The 19,107-nt window shown below is 37.3% G+C and overlaps 1 protein-coding gene across 2 annotated transcripts in view; it reads left to right on the top strand.

Moving 5' to 3' along the window:
• Window positions 1–19,107, top strand: part of Angpt1 (angiopoietin 1) — a 229,582-nt gene that overhangs the window by 148,882 nt on the left and 61,593 nt on the right. Inside the window, exon 4 of one of the 2 annotated variants that reach the window (XM_021216218.1) lies at window positions 11,504–11,733. In XM_021216218.1, coding sequence (XP_021071877.1) covers window positions 11,504–11,733 — 230 coding nt within the window. Of the gene's footprint in view, window positions 1–11,503; window positions 11,737–19,107 lie in introns of both variants that reach the window. The other variant, XM_021216217.1, reaches the window with a different exon arrangement.

Below are 19,107 nucleotides of genomic sequence, written 5' to 3'. Positions count from 1 at the left end.
ACAAAGTTATCCCAGAAAACCTTTAGACTGGGGTCTCAATCCCACAGTATGAAACTAGTGGCATAGCTGTGGTAACAAGAATGTTAAAAGCTTACTTTAGGAAGAGTGCACCAATATGATTTTGACATAGGACCTACTATCATTTCATATTCATGTGCTGACATTGGGTAATATTGTTTTATTTCATACACTTAAGTAAGAAGGAGAATTTTTTTCTTTTTTTATTAGATATTTTCTTTATTTACATTTCAAATGCTATCCCGAAAGTTCCCTATACCCTCCCCCTCCCCCTTCTCCCCNACCTCCCCCCTACTCCCACTTCCTGGCCCTGGCATTCCCCTGTGCTGGGTCATATAAAGTTTGCAAGACCAAGGGGCCTCTCTTACCAATGATGGCCGATTAGGCCATTTTCTGCTACATATGCAGCTAGAGACATGAGCTCAGGGGCTACTGGTTAGTTCATATTGTTGTTCCACCTACAGGGTTGCAGCCCACTTCAGTTCCTTGGGTACTTTCTCTAGATCTTCCATTGGGGGCCCTGTGTTCTATCCAATAGCTGACTGTGAGCATCCACTTCTGTGTTTGCCAGGCACGGGCATAGCCTCACAAGAGGCCACTATGTCAGGGTCCCTTCAGCAGAATCTTGCTGGCACGTGCATTAAGAAGGAGAATATTATAAAGTAAGCTCTGTTTCCCCCCTGTGGCTGTGCCTGGCTATGAGTATACTAGGGGCTTTCACTAAGAAGTCTGGGAGTTGGCCCTCTGGAGTGTCATACATCTTTGTCAGAACAAGGTGACATCTCTATGGTTAAGAATATACTTCACAGGCAAGCCAATGAAAAACCTATCTGTCTTTATCAGTAAAGCAGAGCCAGGCAGCTCTTTCATATGAATTCAAATTCTGGTATTACTTCATTAATACCAGAATTCCCTTAGGGCATTTTGCTAGTAGATTTAGCTTCTAGTATGACTGGATTCTTAGAGCTATCTTACTGTCTTCCTGTTGAAGGGGGTCCAGTTCATGCAATGGCGTGTAGGCCAAACAGCTGCTTTTAAGTCACATGCATCCTTGCCTACACCATTTTTAAGAAGTGATTTTCTTCAAACAAACCAAAAATATCCCATTTGTGACACATAGTCTATCTCCCTCTTCTATTTATTGTTATTGTTTATTTTCAAATGATCAGTGGAATGAGAGGCATTCTGCCAAGCCCTGTCTAAAGCAAAGCAAAGCCAGTGTCCTCCCAAGTAAGCAGAGAAGAGGTCAAAGTCAAATGTGTCCATTTTTAGAAATAGTTAATTGATCATCCCTACCTCTTCTTTATGTGAATCTTAATCCTACAGATACTTACTTCTATATGGAGGCATCTCTGAAATGTAAGAACACCGTGCCCACATCAGCCAGGTCTGGTTTGAATCAGCCAATCTACTTTCCAGAGAGGATTATCTAAATTAAGCTCGGCTTCCTCTCTCAGGAATGTCAGGAGCCCTGTCTGGGTGTGTGACTTAGCAGCTTTGAGAAAGATCCACGCCTGTGCAGCCAAGCCAGTGAGCTGGCCTGAAGAGTATCCCCCACCTCTTTGGCAGACAAAAAAGAATGTTTTATAGTTAGGATTATAGTACACTCACACGCTGAGAGGTCTTGCTGACTTACATCCTGAAAAATTAAGTAGAACATTTGCAGAGTTGAGTGTGGATTTTTGACTTCATTGGATTCACTTTTTCATCCCCTAAATACCCAGATGCACAAAGCAGAGTAGGATAGCATTACTGTTTGTTTTTCCAGAAGTCTAAAAGAGGTGACTATAGATAATCCTAGTCTGCTTTCTTTAGCAAATTTTATTTTTGTTGGTTGAATGCTGCCCTAATTTCAAAACAGAGTTTAAAAAAAAAATCACTTAGAAGAGAGAGATTTTTGCATTCCAATTCTAGGTCTAAAATAAACAATTAAGAACCCAAGCAAATGGAAAACCATTAGCCCTTGCCCGTGATAAGGTTGGTCTGAGCGCAGAAGGCAACAGCCTATGTACCAAATTTTATAACATTCTTCTATTATGTCTCCCATTTCTTCCGATCAAAGCACGGGAACAAGAAGCTGGGTGTGGTGGTACCCAGGTCTAGTCCCAGGACTTGAGAGGCAGAGGGAAGTGATCTCTCAGACTTTGAGGACAGGCTGGTCTACATAGTGAGTTCTGGGACAGCAAGGCAGCAATGATACATAGGGAGATTGTCTTAAGGAAACAATGACAAAGGAAAGAAAAGAAAAGGGCCCTGTGGTGGTGATGCATGGCTATAAATCATCACTCAGGAGACAGAGGCCTGATGATAAAGCCTGGGGTAAAACAGGAGTGGTTATCAAGTGATTATCTTAAAAGAAAACAAATATAAAATTGAAGAGAGGGACAGACTGGTTGATTTGGGCCCACTGAGGTAAAGTCCACTACATAGTCCTTCTAATGATGGACTAGGAGATAGGAACTATTTATTTTACACTGGAAATTCATGGACCTCATCTTGCTTCCTGCTGGAGTTAACTTAATTGTTCTTAAGTGACTGAACCTTATAAAATTGCCATATATAAACTCTGCCTTACAGACAAGTTATTGTAATAGTATAAGGAAATATTGATTTTAATAATATTCCTAGGAAAATGAAAAGCTTACTAATTGAAGCTTACCCACCCCACCCCTATTTGATAAGGCCTTTAAGAAGTACTAAAGAGAAGGCTTGTTAAATCCTAGCATTAGATTTTAGGCTCGATTTAATTATATTAGCTGTGCATGGTATTGACCAAGCACAAGTGTTTTAAAATGTAAGGTACTCAGGGCTGAACAAATTGTTCAATAGTAGAACACTTGCCTAACAGGTTCAAATCCTCCATTTCTGCCCCAAAAGCAGTAAAAGAAGAAAAACCCAATGTTTACTGCGGTAGCCTCTTTTTTTCTATCTAGAATTGGAGGGAGAATTTTATTCTCCATTTTACATTTTTTTTGTTTTGTTTTGTTTTGTTTTTGTTTTTGTTTTTGTTTTTGCATAATGAACTGAATGGCAGACAGCATGTTCCTTCTTGGTGTCTTTAGCCTTAGGAGCTGAGAGTAACAGAAAGTCCTGAGCCCATTGGGAATCTTAATTCTCCCCTTTCCCTGCATTCTCTACATCTTGCAGACCTCCGGTGACTATGATGATTTCTACCACCGAACTACTTTTTCCAACACATACGGTTCTTTCTAACTTCATTGATTACTATATTTAGGTTAAACTGTTATCACCTCTCATCTCTACCACCGCATCAACTTTGGTATCTAGCTTTGTGCCAGTATAACCTACTCAGGTCTCAGGAAAAAAAAAAATCTGAAATGCTAGGCTCTTTCCTTGTAAGGTTCTTCTACGGGTTGAATGTTATAACAGGTAGAAAGAAGATTGAGTCCTCCTTATTTATGTATTTAATTTTTTTAATTCAATTTACATCCTGACATCCAGATCACAGCCCATCCTGCTCCTCTCTTCCCTGTCTCACCTTTACCTTTACAAACCCCTCCCACTATTGCCTCTTCCCCTTCTCCTCAGAGAAGGAGAGAAGTCCCTTGGGTACCACCTCAACTTGAGGCATCTAGTCCCAGCAGGACTAGGCACATCCCCTCCCACTGAAGCCCAGCAAGGCAATGGAAGTAGGGAGAAGGGATCCAGTGGAAGCACAGAACACAGTGTCTGGCCAGTCTTATAATCATCATGCAGCAACCTCCCCTCCCCGCCCCTTACTCTCATCAGTGATTTTAGACCAGACTAACTAGGGTTCATTTTCTTCTATTTGGGTGACTCCGGACCAGTTAATGAGACTCTCTCTGGCTTGATGGCTAATGGTTAACCTGGAGATGATGATGATAACAATTTTGTTTGAAGTTGATGTGCAGATTAATGAATGAGTGAGTGCATGTGAAACACAAGGGCAATGCCTGGCAGGCATATCTGTGTTTAATTATGTTGGATTTATCCTGTTTTACCACATTATCTTATTCTATCCCAACCTGATGCTTGAATTGCCTACCATGGCTGACATTCCTTATTTAGTAGGCAAACTTCTATTCATCCTTGATAACTCAGCGCACATACTATTTTCAAGCTATGCTCTGACTAGGGGAGTTAAGCTTTCTCGTTACAACCTACACCATCCCTGTCTCCCCACCATGATTCCAGCTATTCCATGACATATGTGTAATGCATGATGATTCCCCCATATGTACAACATTAGGAAGTAATCTTATAGAGTAGGGTCTGAATTTGATTTATCATTATCTTTGTACTACCAGGCCCAAGTTCCCTCACATAGTACTTATAATTTTAAAGGATTTTTTAAATGTTGGATGAATAATGGCCGATATCACACTATCGGTTCTAGCCCCAAAATTTCTTTTACACACATATATATGACATAAACAAACATACATGTAAAAAATGCTTTTAGTAGAAAATCACAAATAATATGATTTATGTTAAGTAATAAAATCTGTTAATTGTTTTTAACATTACTGAAGCATAGTGTTCACATCACAATTATGCATTGCTAAACTCTTACTGCACAGCACCTGATTTTACTAACCAATTCCCTGAGATTCACCAATTCAGTCCAACTTTTATGTGTTTTTTTAAAAGTCTATTATATACTTCTAGATTTCATTCCTTTAAGTTTTTTAAAAGTAAGACAGATTACAAATTACATTTCTGTTTATACAATGAAAATTCAAAGTTTTTCTGATTCCATATCACCATCTTCCCTGGCTTGTCCTTCACACCAATTGCTAAAATGATTGGTGATTTTCTTCTAATTTTTTCTACTAGTACACTATCAACATAATCATGAGTATGCAACATACACATTTCTGTGAATGTTTAGATGAACACATTCCAATATACAATTGCACATATGTATGAATTTACACACTATATACATATATTTTAGCAATTATTTCAAATGTTAGACTTATTCCTAGTATTTATTTCATAAAATGTCATGAATATCTTATATTAATATATGTAATTATATGCAGTTATATATCACTTATTCTGAAGAATGACTACCAACATATTTAATCCTATAATTTATAGTTTATTTTATTCATTTTTATTATATTTTGTTTTGTTTAATTTTACATTTTTGATTCAGGACCTCTGTAAGAAGCCCATGTCAGCTGGAAAATTACTATGTAGGAAAGACTACCTTTGAATTTTCCACAGTGCTCGTGATTTAGCGTCCCAGATGTGGAGATTAGAGGTGTTGCAATTATACCCAGTATTTGTCAATTTCATACTAGTAAAATATCATTCATTAGAAATATGACAATTATTTAAAACTTTTGTAATATGAGGACAGTTATTTTGAGTATTCTCCCTCTATATGTGAGTGTGTGTGTGTGTGTGTGTGTGTGTGTGTGTGTGTGTGCGTGTATGTGCATGTGTGCATGCCTGCTCCTGCTAGTGTTCTAATTTTCCAAAACCTTTCTGCTATGTGCACATCTTTTGTGACTGGATTGTCCATGTATTTTTATTTCATTGCTTCACTTGTGTGTACTTTACTACTTCATATACAATGTTTCTGGCATCTACATGCTGTCATATATATTGGAAATACTTTATTTGTTAAACACTTATTTTCAACCTATTTTTAAATAATTGTATTACATTTCATGATATGTGTCAATTATTTTTCCTCCTTATTTCTGGCTTCTACAATAAATTGAGCTTATTCTTATTTCCTCAAGCTTTGAAACGTTTACTGGTTAATTTTTGCATATGCATGTAGTATTTATAATTCTGCCCCAAATTTGAATCACCAAACAAGGAGAACAACATTTTGAAAGAGAATTTAATATTTAATTTAATAACAAATAATAAGTTTAATCTAGAAAGAAAACTCATGCTCTGTATGCCTATATTTGTACCATATGGCGACACTCTACATGCTACAAACAAGGAAAAATGAAAGCATTTGTAAATAAGCTCAGACAGATAAGAATGAGGTTTTTATATTTTCAACATCTCTTCCTTGCATCACAGCTATATTTACACAGCACAGGCAGCTCATACCACTAGGCATTCATTGGCTGCTATGTTAAGAATTCTGTTGTGGGAAACAATTTGAAAGGGAGAGATTTATGTGAAAGTTTCAAGATGTATCCGATGGTCTTAAGTATTTCCAATAAGATACAATGTAGAAAAGAATAGTGTGGGCAGTGCAGGCAAATCAAGCCCAATGTCCAAATTACACACACTCTTTCATGAGCTTTCAGTGAAGTTCAAGACCTAGATTAGTTTGTTTATTTTATTCTTCATTAAAGTGCACCTCTGCCTCAAACTGGAAGTTAAGTGCCAAAATCCTAGGCATGTCTCTTCTCAAAGTTCTCCCAGGAAGATGGGAAACAGGAAACATGGAAAGTCCTGTGAGAAACTCTGTTTTGGAATTTGAAGCTCAATTTGTATAGAATGCATGCACAGTTGGTAAACTAGTGCTCCATGTAACAGTAACCTCTGAAGAGGCATCCCAAGAATCATGGTTTATTCAGTCCAAACCTTGCAAAAACTTGACAGCCAGGCTTTCTTTCTGTTTAATAAATCCCGAAAGAAAACTCCATGCACTGATGTCTGGAGTCAGCCTACCCATGTTTTGTTGTGTGATTAAACTTCAGCTAAAACTTTTGAATGTTATCACCAGGAAAACTAACAACCTGCCTGCCTGATTTTAGGATCTAAGGTCCTATGACTGTACTTTCCTATCTAGTGGTCTCTTGCCAAATGGAGAAAGGCTTTTCAGATTTTTCTGATTAGGGGAAACAATAAAGAACCTATAGAAAGATTCGGGGACCAAATAGAATATGATCAGTCTATTGAATAAGAAAATTAAATGTGATGGCAGACATTTTAAGGTAGAGCTATAATTGAGAAACTCTTTGCAATGGGAATGTGGCTCACTGATTAAAAGCACACACTGCTTTTGCAAATGACTTCAGTTCTGTTCCTACTATCCAAATTGAACAGCTAGTATCTCCCTGTAATTGCAGCAAGGGTCTAATGTCTCTGACCTTCTTTTGTGGGCACATGCATGTGTGTAAATTAAATATAAAATAATCCTTTCAAAACATCTAACTTTGGATATTTAAGACATTTCTTATAGATGGGGAAAATGGATAAGTTCAAACGCTGTGACTCACAAGTTTCCCAAACAATCAGATGAACAGCGTATGTTAAGGACATGTTTCATTGGCACCTTTATTGCTGGTGTGATGTAAGTAGTGCAATAGACTTTACTCATCACTTTTCTATTACACAACAAAATGCCATGACCAAGGTAACTTACAGAATATAGGGGACTTTCGGGATAGCATTTGAAATGTAAATGAAGAAAATACCTAATAAAAATTGGAAAAAATACATGTCTCAACATCTGCATAAAAAAAAGAGAGAGTATACTTGAGCTTATGGTTCCAGAGCATTGGAGGTCACGATGATGGGGTGGAGGCATGGCAGCAGGAATAGTACTTTAAGGGCTCAGATCTTCAACTGTAAGCATGAAGCAGACAAGAAGAAAACTTGGGATGGATTGTTTCTTTGAAAACAAAAAGCTCACTGCCAGTGACATACTACCTCCATCAAGGCCACATCTAAACCTACCCAAGCAAGAACATGCCCTGGGGATCAAGAGTATGCTCAAGTCTGTGGGGCACATCTCTTATGCTGCATTAACGTGATGGTTATGAGTGTGGGGGCCAGTTTCATAACAGTGGAGTGCTCTGTGTGGAATTCTAACATAACACAATTGAAAAGATGTTTTGTAAACTCTGGTTCCAAAACTTAATGTATTTGTTAAGGGTTTAGCTAAAAGAAAAATTTAGATTAGTAAAAATTTATATTCTAGGGGTTGAAAAATCAATTCAGTAGATATCAACTATAATGCCTTAAAGATCAAAGGACAGACTGAAGAGATGTTTCAGTTGTTGTGCTAGCCCAAGACACAGGGTCAGATCCTAGCACCCACACGGCAGCTAACAAATATAATTCCAGTTTCACAAAATCCGATTTTTTTTCTTCTCGTCTCCATGTATATAGTGCACAGACACACATAAGACAAGGCACCAATACACATAAAATTAAAAAAAAAGAATCAAAAGACAAAATGATTTTTGTTAAGTTCTATCCAATTATATTATATTTCTCTGTGTTAACAACTATAAATTGTAGAAATATTTTTGGAAAGTGAATCTTGGATTCAAACCACTTTGCAATTAGCAGGGAAGAAAGGTTTCCTCCCAAAGTGTGCAGCATCCAAATAGATAGAAGAAACAAAGAGCTGAGTCTTTTGGAAACCACACGTTGAGAGTACATGGAAAAGAGGATGTGTGCCTTCGAAACGACCAAAGGGTCATGAAGAGAAGGTCATTGTGAAGGAATCTAGAGGGTTCTCACTCATTTAAAAGATGTTCTATAGCAGTACTACAAAAACAATTGGACTGCAAGGGCTACTACGAGAGAACTGAGTGAAGAAATGATTTGGGGGAATGCCTTGGTGATAGTATGTTGGTAGAAAATGCTTTCAGGGAAGCTATCAATTCCATGTGACAAAGTCCCAGCATTCTTGTAGCCAGAGAGATGCTGCGGTGTTCTCTCAGCCCAGCTAGGTACCTGTGCCCACAGTCTTCTTACATCCCGATGACCACTGCTTCTTCATCTTCATGAACATCTTTTCTAAGGTGACACACTGGCTTGATGCCACTTGATACCTGCAAGTCATGTTACATTCATACCTGTTTCCTAAGTCATGAAAATCAATGTTCTTTCCAGTATGATAATGCATATTATTTTTTACAAAAGAAGCCTTCTTTTCCACAACCCAGTATTCATGACTGTCTTCTTTGAGTAGGAATTTCTTTGATCAACTTTTAGTTTTCATATCTTTTCAAATTGTACTGAAAACCAAACCAAAACAAAACAACCAGTGTCTTTTTCTGATATCTTCTGTAGCAGCCATCCCTAGTGTATATTCTGTCCTGTGCAGACACATCAAAAGCAAAAGTGAAAAAAATATTGATGCAATATATGAAAAATGTATTATGTTGGAAACAAGTTTCTTGTTGCTCATGATTTTTCTCTGAGGATTACTGTCTATGAGGAAAATCCTTCCTGAAGAAATACTACCATCTCATATTCTGCATAAATATTGGCACTTAGCAACTAATAAGTACGACTTATAACTAGAACCTGATATTGCCTGTTAATTAGGAAACCTGGAAGGCCAGTTCTGATTTTGCTTGTGGAAAAAAAAAACTGTTTATTTAGAACTTTTATCCTGCATCACATGACGCTTTAGCTTCCAAGTCATGAGCTATATATACACGATCCTCACTTTAGTAGTTAATGCTAAAGGTTTCCTGGTGGTATACCATAACTCATGTCAGTCTGAGGCACAGTTTCCTAATAAGTTAATGACTATAAATTGTGGGAGTCATGTATCTGATCACTATTCCAGAAATAGGAGCAAACATAACTAAAAAGTAGGCTAAAAATGAGCTGAAGTATCAGTTGTGGTTAATGCTCAGATCAAAAGCCAAGAATCTCCAAGCCGAGAGGAAGGCTCCTCTGTACCCATAGCAGTGAACTTGCCAGTTAACTGCTAAGTGGATGGCATTTTTAACCACTATGAACAATAGAAATATTGACTGCCTTTGTCCCTCCACCCCTCTCTCTACCTTATTTTTGTTTTTTAACAATGAGTTTCTCTAGCAACAACAAGCGTTGGCACAGGAAAAAAAAAGACACTTTATCATCTTAGCCCCTAGAAATATTTTCTTTCATCTCCCTCAACTTCCTTGTCTAACCTTTTCACTCCTAAACAGGGATTTAAACAAATATAAAGGACTCTCAGGATTTCACCCGCTTACTTTTCAAATTGAGTTACCCGTATGCTCAGCGGAAGGTAGGGAGTCTTTCTTTACAGGCATAGAGTAAAATAAAGGAAACTCAAGAGAGAAACATGGCTTTTCTTCTTGGGTATCAATGTGAAACTTTCATTCGTCAATCTTGGCACACTCTCAAAAGTTCTGTGAGTTAGGCAGGACTCACACGTAGACCCTGCTTCCCAGCAGCTGTTCTGCTATATACTGGGCCACGTTCTTCTTAGGAGAGCGGATTTGTTAGCAGAGACCTGAAATCTCCTTGAGCATTCCTTGCCACACTTCTTCATCTGTGCAAAAGCCAATCAGATGTTGCATCTTGCCCCTCAGCACAAACAGTTGGAAAGTTTGACTCTTCAAACACACTAGATTGTATAATTTAAGTATTAAATTTAAAATACTCCCCAGTGTCTTCTTTTTGAAGACTTATAGGAGTGATTCAGCTCTATGTTTCTCCAAGGTAAATTAAGTGCCCATTCTGGGTGTGCTGCATTGGAATAGCACCTTGCAAACTAAGATCTGCTAGGACCATCTGAAAACAGAACTAAGAAAACTGCGTAAGCCTTTTCCCCGAAGAATACTAGTATATTAGACACTCTATAAAGTGAAAAATGCCTTTTATTTTAAGTCAGTTCCTCTGATCCAAAAGTGCTTCTGCGGTTTTTGTAGGTTTCCCTGCACAGTATACAAGGAGAGGATCATTTAGAGAGTGTTGGGAGAAGCTTTGTAAGGTGGCGTCACTCTGAGCAAAGTACTCCAAGTTTCTCTGTAAGACTATGCTATTCACCTAATGAGTTCTTCCTTACCCAAGACACCTGCAAAGTGATGTCAGAGCCCGTGATGCTCTTATCCAGAAGCCTGTTTTCACAAGTAAAGCTAGGAGTTGTGATGATACAAGCTAGATTTATTAAGGATTGGTTAATAAATAGTATAGAACCTGCCTCAGTAGATTCTTATGTATATAAGCATTTCATTGGGTCCATATCTTTGTCAGCATTTGATGGTATTTTTGTAATTAATTAATTATGTTTATACATGCACCATGCCAATAGAAGTTAGAAGAGACATTCAGCCATCAGGAAATGAAGTTACAGGTCAAACTGCCATGTGGTTCCTGAGCACAGAGCCTGAGTCCTCCAGAAGGGCAGTACGTGCTATTCTCTTAATGACGACATTCTGCCGAGGGTGAAGTAGAATCTCAGGGGAGTTTTGACATGTATTTTTCAAATGGCTAACACTAGATAGACTTTTGTCACTTAAAAGAAATTCTTTTATGAGCCAGTAAGACTGCTCAGTGCTTAATGTCCCTAATGCCAAGTCTGACGATTTGAGTTCTATCCCCAGATAGAGAAAGGAAGGGACTGAATCGTATATATCATTGTCTGCAATCTGCATGCATCGTGGCATGTCTGAGCACATGTGCACACATGCACACATATACACATGCACACAGACATATATACTTAGTAATTTAAACTTCTAATCTTACTCTTGGGAACAAATAGAATTGCAGTACTGTTTTTCTAGCACTGTGTGAATTATCTCTTATTTTCATTTCCTTGTAGTTTATTAGAGCATAAAATCTTAGAAATGGAGGGAAAACACAAAGAAGAATTGGACACCTTGAAGGAAGAGAAAGAAAACCTTCAAGGCTTGGTTTCTCGTCAGACATTTATCATCCAGGAGTTGGAGAAGCAACTTAGTAGAGCTACCAACAACAACAGCATCCTGCAGAAGCAACAACTGGAGCTCATGGACACAGTTCATAACCTTGTCAGCCTTTGCACTAAAGAAGGTGGTAAGAGTTCTTTCCTTCTGGCTTTGGAAATATTTTCTTTCATGCAGGCAAGTAGATTTTTGCTACTATGTTCTCTGCAGCTTCAACGCCAGTGCAAATACTGTGGACAGACATTATTTTGAAAAACATTTATGAGATTTAGTTGACAATTTTCACAGCTCTCTAAGTTCAGAACATTTATTTTCAACTTTTTGGATCTGCAATTCCATTCTAAAAGAAAATTTAAAATTTGTCTTTCATTCTTGATAAAAATCTCTTATACTGTCATGATTATATATTTGACATTACAATGTTAAATATTTATGTCTAGGACATAAATTAAGGAACACATAGAATTAGTTCAGAGTTCTGGAGTAACCTTGTGGGGACTTCTATTTCATAATTAGTTTTAATTGCTTCAATTTTCAGGAGAGAGGAGAGGGGCCTTGATTGCATGTAGAAAAATGGTGAATACCTGGAGCCATATAACCACATATAACCACACAGCTGGTCCATATGTCCTAAGATATCCATCCATGCATTATTTTTCTTTATTATTGGGGCTGCTGCAAGTGTGAATATGTGCATATGTGTGCCATAATGTACATGTGTAGGTCAGGGGCCAGCTTCATGGAGTTTCTTCTCTGCTTGCACATTTATATGGGTGCTGGAAAGCAAATTTATGTCACCAGGCTCATGCAGCAAATTCCTTTTCCTTCTGAGCATCTCTCCCCATTCTCACCCAGTCATTTTTGAAGCAAGGCCATTTTGTACATATACCGTTTAAGCAGCCCCATGACCTGCAGTATGAGGCTTTAAAGTTCAGAGCATGTGGTCATCTTGTGCAGTTTCACACTGCCATTGGTCTTTCTGCGTGGAGATGGGCCTGTAAGTGTGGAGAAGCAAGAGAGCTGCTTACATCTGAAACTGATCATAGTCACTGAGCTGTGGCTTATGTGACCACTCACCTCACGGTTCAGTGTGAGTGTGCAATGCACACATGTGGCGGATGCTTGCTCCATAAGAAAAATAAAAAAAACTTTGATCAGTACTTTCATGTACAGATAGGAATATACAAGATAATGCTACATGAACTGATCTTGTTTTAGAGCCATTTCACATTTCTCTCTTACACTCCATTTCCTTACATTGTATCTCATTTAGATAGTCTAAACAAGCCACAGAGATATTTTGTAAAGAACTTGTTTTAAACAGTGAGTCCCAAGAGCTCCATTTGGGTGTGCTCAGTAATGTGATTGAGAAGGAAAAAACCTGCTAATCAGACAGAGCCTGCCAAACTCTGAACTAGAGTCCACTGGAAGGAAAGCATGGAAGGATTTTGCCAGAGAATTTTAATAGAGCTCATGAGTATTTATAAATTAAGTATTAATATGAGACATATCTTTTCTCATTGAGATGAATACATTTGGGGAAAAATTGAAAACACATTTTTCTTATCATCCCGAGACTTAAATACACAGACATTGGTAGTGGTTTGTGCATGATTTTAAGAATGTCCAGCATTGGAGATTCTCACAGAGCTCATGTGTCTGCCTACCTATCACATTTGTATGTCATCCCCCAGTATTTGTCTAATAAACATGTCTTTAAGATGTTAGAAGCAGGCAGTATGGCTTTATCACTTCTGCCTTGATTGCAGTCTCAGGAACCACGTGTCTTGTTTATTTATTGAACATGATAACAGACATGGCAGACACCATATGAGGATCCACTCATGGTGTGAGAAAGGTGTCTGTGCCTGCTCTATGATGAGACCATCCAAAGAAAAGTGGCAATAATAACACCCATTGAATTGTCTGACACTCTACCACTTCCAATGTATTTCTTCCTTTTAACGATGCAACATAAAATACATCTTGTCTTAGCTGCAAGATTTAAGACTTTGTTGGGTACTGGCTGATTCTCCACTGAGTTTTGTATGCTCATAGCTGCAGATTTTATTTCTCATTAGTTTGTACTGCCTTTAATCTCAGTTAAGAATCCTAGCCATTTTAATTCTCTTAAGAGATACATACGAGGTGTCTCTCAAAATGTTAATCTTCTTCATATTTATAATTTTATTTGAGCCATAGTCTTTAGCTTTTGTATAATTAAAATTTAAATATAAGTTGCTAAGGTTAACTTTGATTTAATTTCAGTTATGAAACACACTTCCAAACTTTATGTTATGACCAAAAATTATTTATTATTCTTTTCTATTATTTATCAAATGAGTATGTGAAAATATTTTACTTTTAAATTCATACACAGAAAAATATTACAAAATTAATATACCATCATATAAAATTAAAATTTATAAAATAAATATTAAAATTCAAACAGTGTCATAATGCACAATACATGACATTCATAAAAAAAATCCCAAATTGAATTTTGGGCTCAATTTAATTTGGTTATCTGGGTCATGATCTCAAATATAATGCCATACAACCTAGAAGAATCCATTGTTAATGAGTTATCATTGTCAGATATTCAGGTAGAACAACAACTGTCAGGATAATCTGCCTACTTTGCCATGACAGAAAAAGAATTAGGTAAGATGTATGAGGTAAAGCAAAGCATGACGTCTCGATGACACACAGTGGGCACTAAGTTTTAGCCCCTTCTACCTCTGCCAAGGAACAAAATTCAGTTGAATAAGCATTAAATAAGTTGTCTACAGCAAGACTTCTTCAGGGCATATCTAAACACAGTGCTCAAGACTCACTACAAAGAGTGGTCCAAACTGCTTCTTCCAGCCTAAGTTTCCTGATATCTAAAATGGGATCACAGCTTTTCCTTACGAGATCATGGTAACATTATAAATACATACAGATTACCTTAAAGCATTGGATAGATCAAGTGTGGGTGAGAATCAAGTTTGTATGTTTTGTCTCAAGAAATGAAATGAAAACTGTGATAATGTATTAATATTCCATGGCAAAGGTATGTCTAGGACACAATGATTAGATATGCATCTTTCCCTAAACATCTTTTGATGGAAGCACAGTAAAGTGATTTTTCCATATAGTGAGTACTCAATTTCATATTGCTTTCACACTAGAATATATAATTCCATTAGCAACATTTATTCTGAATATTGCTAAGAAAAGATCCAGCAAACTTTCTTCTTGCACTGGGTAGGAGGATATCTTGGGCCAGTAGTCATTTCAAAGTGCATCATATCCACTTTTTGCAGCATCCTGACACCACATTTATTATTATTGTGTAATCTTTGCAAACATTTGGTCATGTTTATTCTTGGGCACATCTTGTACTAGAGAAGTACGACCTTCAGTGTTATTGCAGGGTCAGAGTTTAGCTGACAGCATCATGCCATGCATTTTGTCAGAGCATAGGTACTGTTAGGATTAAACAGAACACACTGCATGGAAACAATGCATAAAATGCAATAGAGAGGATGATTGAGCACTCTGACGTCCACCATTCCTCACCAGTCTTTGTCATCCCTGTACACTTGTGATTAAGATACCATCACATGCATTAGAAGCACTAGAAACTGCATCATAATATGGAATAGAGAATTAAATTCATGGAATAGAATACAAAGCGAAAAAAGAAAGAAAAGAAAACTGGAAAAGGAATCACTATTTAGTCTACTCACGAGGTGACATATTCATTGTTTAAGTCAGCTTGGAGTGCACTCCTGCTGTACGAAAATATGAAGCATGAATTTATTCATCCGAACAAAGTTTTATAACACTTACTCTTCAATACATTTTTTTTTTCTGGGGAATAATGTTAGGAAGGTGAAGAGAGATGAATCTGATGGCCTCTACTATCCAAACCACCTAGCCAACTTGGCAAGATCCAGGTCAATGAGAAATCCTATCTCAATATACAAGGTGGATGGCATTTGAGAAAGAAAACCTAAGACTGACCTCTGGGTTCCACAGTGTGTACAAACTCAAGTTTACCCCCACATACAGGAAAACACACGTACACACACATACACACATACACCACAACACCACATAAAATACTATCACCAGGGCAAAATGAGAGTATCATCCAGTATCTATATGCTTCTCTTTATTAAATGTGTATTATGACTCTAATACTATGTAAACTTTATCTGTGTTAAATTTGTTCTTGCTATGACAATATAAAGGAGTTACTATGAAGTCCAGCACATTTTGTAAATTCCATAATGAACTTAAGAATTCAACCAGTTTATCTTTATAGCTAGAAAAAGTAGCTCCAGTAGTAAAGCATATGTAGACTGGTTCTAATAAAGACATGATGGTTCAGTGTTTGAAAGCAAACTGGGATCTGAACCCTTGGAAACAGAACCCAGAGTCTGTGCTTTACTTACTGTGATGTGCTGAGAAAAAAAAAAATGAAGTAAAGGTAATGGGCCTTCCTACAAATCTTCAAGGCAGCTCCCAGGAAAGAAATAAGGTCAGTCAAATAAGGGCAGAAGGAAAAGCAAACATGACAGTCTATTCATGTAGTTAGAATCAATAGAAATAGCTAATTATAAAAAAATCTAGGTTGCAGATTTCTGGGGTAAATAACTACAATTGTATCAATGACTTTCTTTTTTAAAAAGTATAGTTTTGAACCACTTACTAAGATACTCATGACACAAGGTCTCACTGACAGAGAAACAGTAACTTTGAGTTTAAGAGATAACTCTGTTACATATGCCAGCAAGATTTTGCTGACAGGACCCTGATATAGCTCTCTCTTGTGAGGCTATGCCAGTACCTGGCAAATACAGAAGTGGATGCTCACAGTCATCTATTGGATGGAACACAGGACCCCCAATGAAGGAGGTAGAAAAAGTACCCAAGGAGCTAAAGGGGTCTGCAACCCTATAGGAGGAACAACAATATGAACTACCCAGCACCCCCAGAGCTTGTGTCTCTAGTTGCATATGTAGCAAAAGATGGCCAAGTCAGCCATCAATGGGAAGAGAGGCCCTTGATCTTGAGGTCCAAATAAAATGCCTTTTTTAGCCATTTGATGGGCCACAGATCCAATTGAAAAACAAAACATTAACAGATTACCTCCTCTTAACACTCAACCTAATTCCACAACATAATTATACGGACACACATTTGCTTACAATTCCAGATAATTTAATTCCTAAGGCTATGAGCTCATTTTATAAAATAGTGTGTGTAAAATCAAGTTAAGTCAGGGAATTTGGAATTCTTTATAGAGTAGATTTAAAAATAAATAGTAACACCAGCAAATTAGGGGGTAGACATTAGTGGGTAGTGTGATGGGGAGAGATGATGAGGATGATGTTCCCTCTCCAGCAGAAGGTAAATGTAAAGCCATCTACTTTTAATAAAGGTACAGGGAGATTTGGGAGCTGGGATGTGATTATGGTAGGTAAAGTTAATTGCATAGCTCACTTGCATAGATGGAAGAATATCTGCATTTAAAAAAAAAACCTTGAATTTTGAAGGACAGGTAAAAGTTTTAGGTTGGGAAATGCACAGGAGAGAAAGGAAACAAAAAATAAGCACAAAGGACACGGGGATAGGAATATACTCAGTGTACAGAGGACATGGGGATAGCAATATACTCAGTGTACAGAGGACAGACACAGGGATAGGAATATACTCAGTTCCTTACCTAGAGATCCACATTACAAGTTCTAGGAACTTCCCATGAGAGTCTCTTTAAAAGAATTCTTTCACACCATCTAAGAGCCATAATGACTGATAAGATAATTTTTTTCACTGATTTGCATTATTTGGACTAAAGTGCCTTTCCCGGAGGCTGATTACAATGGTATGAACATGTGATCATTATTTTCAGTCTCTGGCCTTCTTTAAGAAGGTGAGCCAAAGCATCTGCTTCCTTCCTCATACCGCAGAGTCTTTTGGCTCTGTTCTCAGAATAATTCTACCATCTGAAAGGAATTTACCTCCTGTGCAGTGTCTATTGAGTTTGTGAAGTAAATCATCCAGTCAAGAGATGGAATAGTTTGAACTGCATGTCTCTTGAGTTCAGAATGACTCTAAAAACATGGCAAGAGGTGGGAGGAAATTAAAAGTTTTTGAAAGCCACTCAGATAAATATTGGGAAAATAGGAAATATCACTTTCATCGACTGAGTGAAATACCTGATATTTTTGCTGAACACTTGTAATACACAATTTAATGTTAGGTAGAAAGAGAAAGGAAAATAAACACAGACATCAGCTACACACCACAGTGAGGGCATGTTCCCATTTAGCAAGGCAAATGCTTTATCTTGACAGAAAATTATATGTCAGACATTTACAATTTCATAAAATGAGCCATGCTATCTAGCACTTCCTTTCATAAAACAGAGTGGCTTTAGGGGAAAGGGGCTGTTTACGTTTAGACATGGCATGCTTCTCCTTGTAGATGGAGCATGTTATCTGCCTTTTGAAAAGTTGTAATTTCTGTAAAAGGAGTAAGAAGGATAAATAGTGAATAGCTAAACTAGTGATAACAAAATTAAAATCTCCTGTTGCTGACCTCATGTGTGAATTATTTGTAAACCACATCTTTTGAGGGAGATTTGAAATTTTGTGATTCTCTTTCGGGATTAGAGTTTCAACTTCAGAGACTAGTTGAGCTATCTAAAGCACTATCTCTTGGTTCCAGCTAGGCTTGGACATTCCCACGATGAAAGGCCCCGTATAAAGCTTCTCTTGATGTTCTAACATCACAATGGACAAACTAACTTCTGGGTTCTCTTGTGCTTCCATAGCTTGCTCAGTTCGGACAACAAAACACAAATAGTTAGAATAAGCAAACTTGTTTTACCACACATAAGTAAAATTCTGTAACTATTTTATGAATCCAAGTTCCACTGTGACAACAGACTTTAGTTAGGCATAAGATATGACCTTTAATTACTCTTATAGAAATAAAACCTCTTTGCTATCATTCTTCAAAAATTTAAAATATACATGTCTTATCAACTGTAGAATGAAAATATCCAGAAAATTTTTATTCTTTCAGAAGGGATGATAAAGAATAAAATCTGAGACATATTACTCTATACACTTAGCTTTAAATACATACAACTGTATTTTAGCATATTACTTTTCTAAAGCTAATGGCTAAACATCTTTAGAACTCCTGTAATGCATAAAAATTTTAAGCTCTGACAGAGAGGTTCAGTGAATAAAGTCATTTAATGTGTAGGCCATATGACCTGAGTTTCACCTCCTCAGTAGACAGAGAGGAGCAATGCCTAAGGATTATTCTATGAGCTACACATACATGCAGTGGCACATGTGTTCCTGCAACACACAAAATTAATAATAATAACAATATAATAATAATAATAATAATAATAATAAGGAGGAGGAGGAGGAGGAGGAAGAGGAGGAGAAGAAGAAGAGGAGGAGGAGGAGGTGGAGGCGGAGGGGGAGGG

This window comes from Mus pahari, chromosome 17 (genome assembly GCF_900095145.1).
Source record: "Mus pahari chromosome 17, PAHARI_EIJ_v1.1, whole genome shotgun sequence".
Classification (NCBI taxonomy): domain Eukaryota; kingdom Metazoa; phylum Chordata; class Mammalia; order Rodentia; family Muridae; genus Mus; species Mus pahari.
The sequence above is the reverse complement of the archived record's forward strand: the minus strand, read 5'-3'. Positions and strand labels throughout refer to the sequence as shown.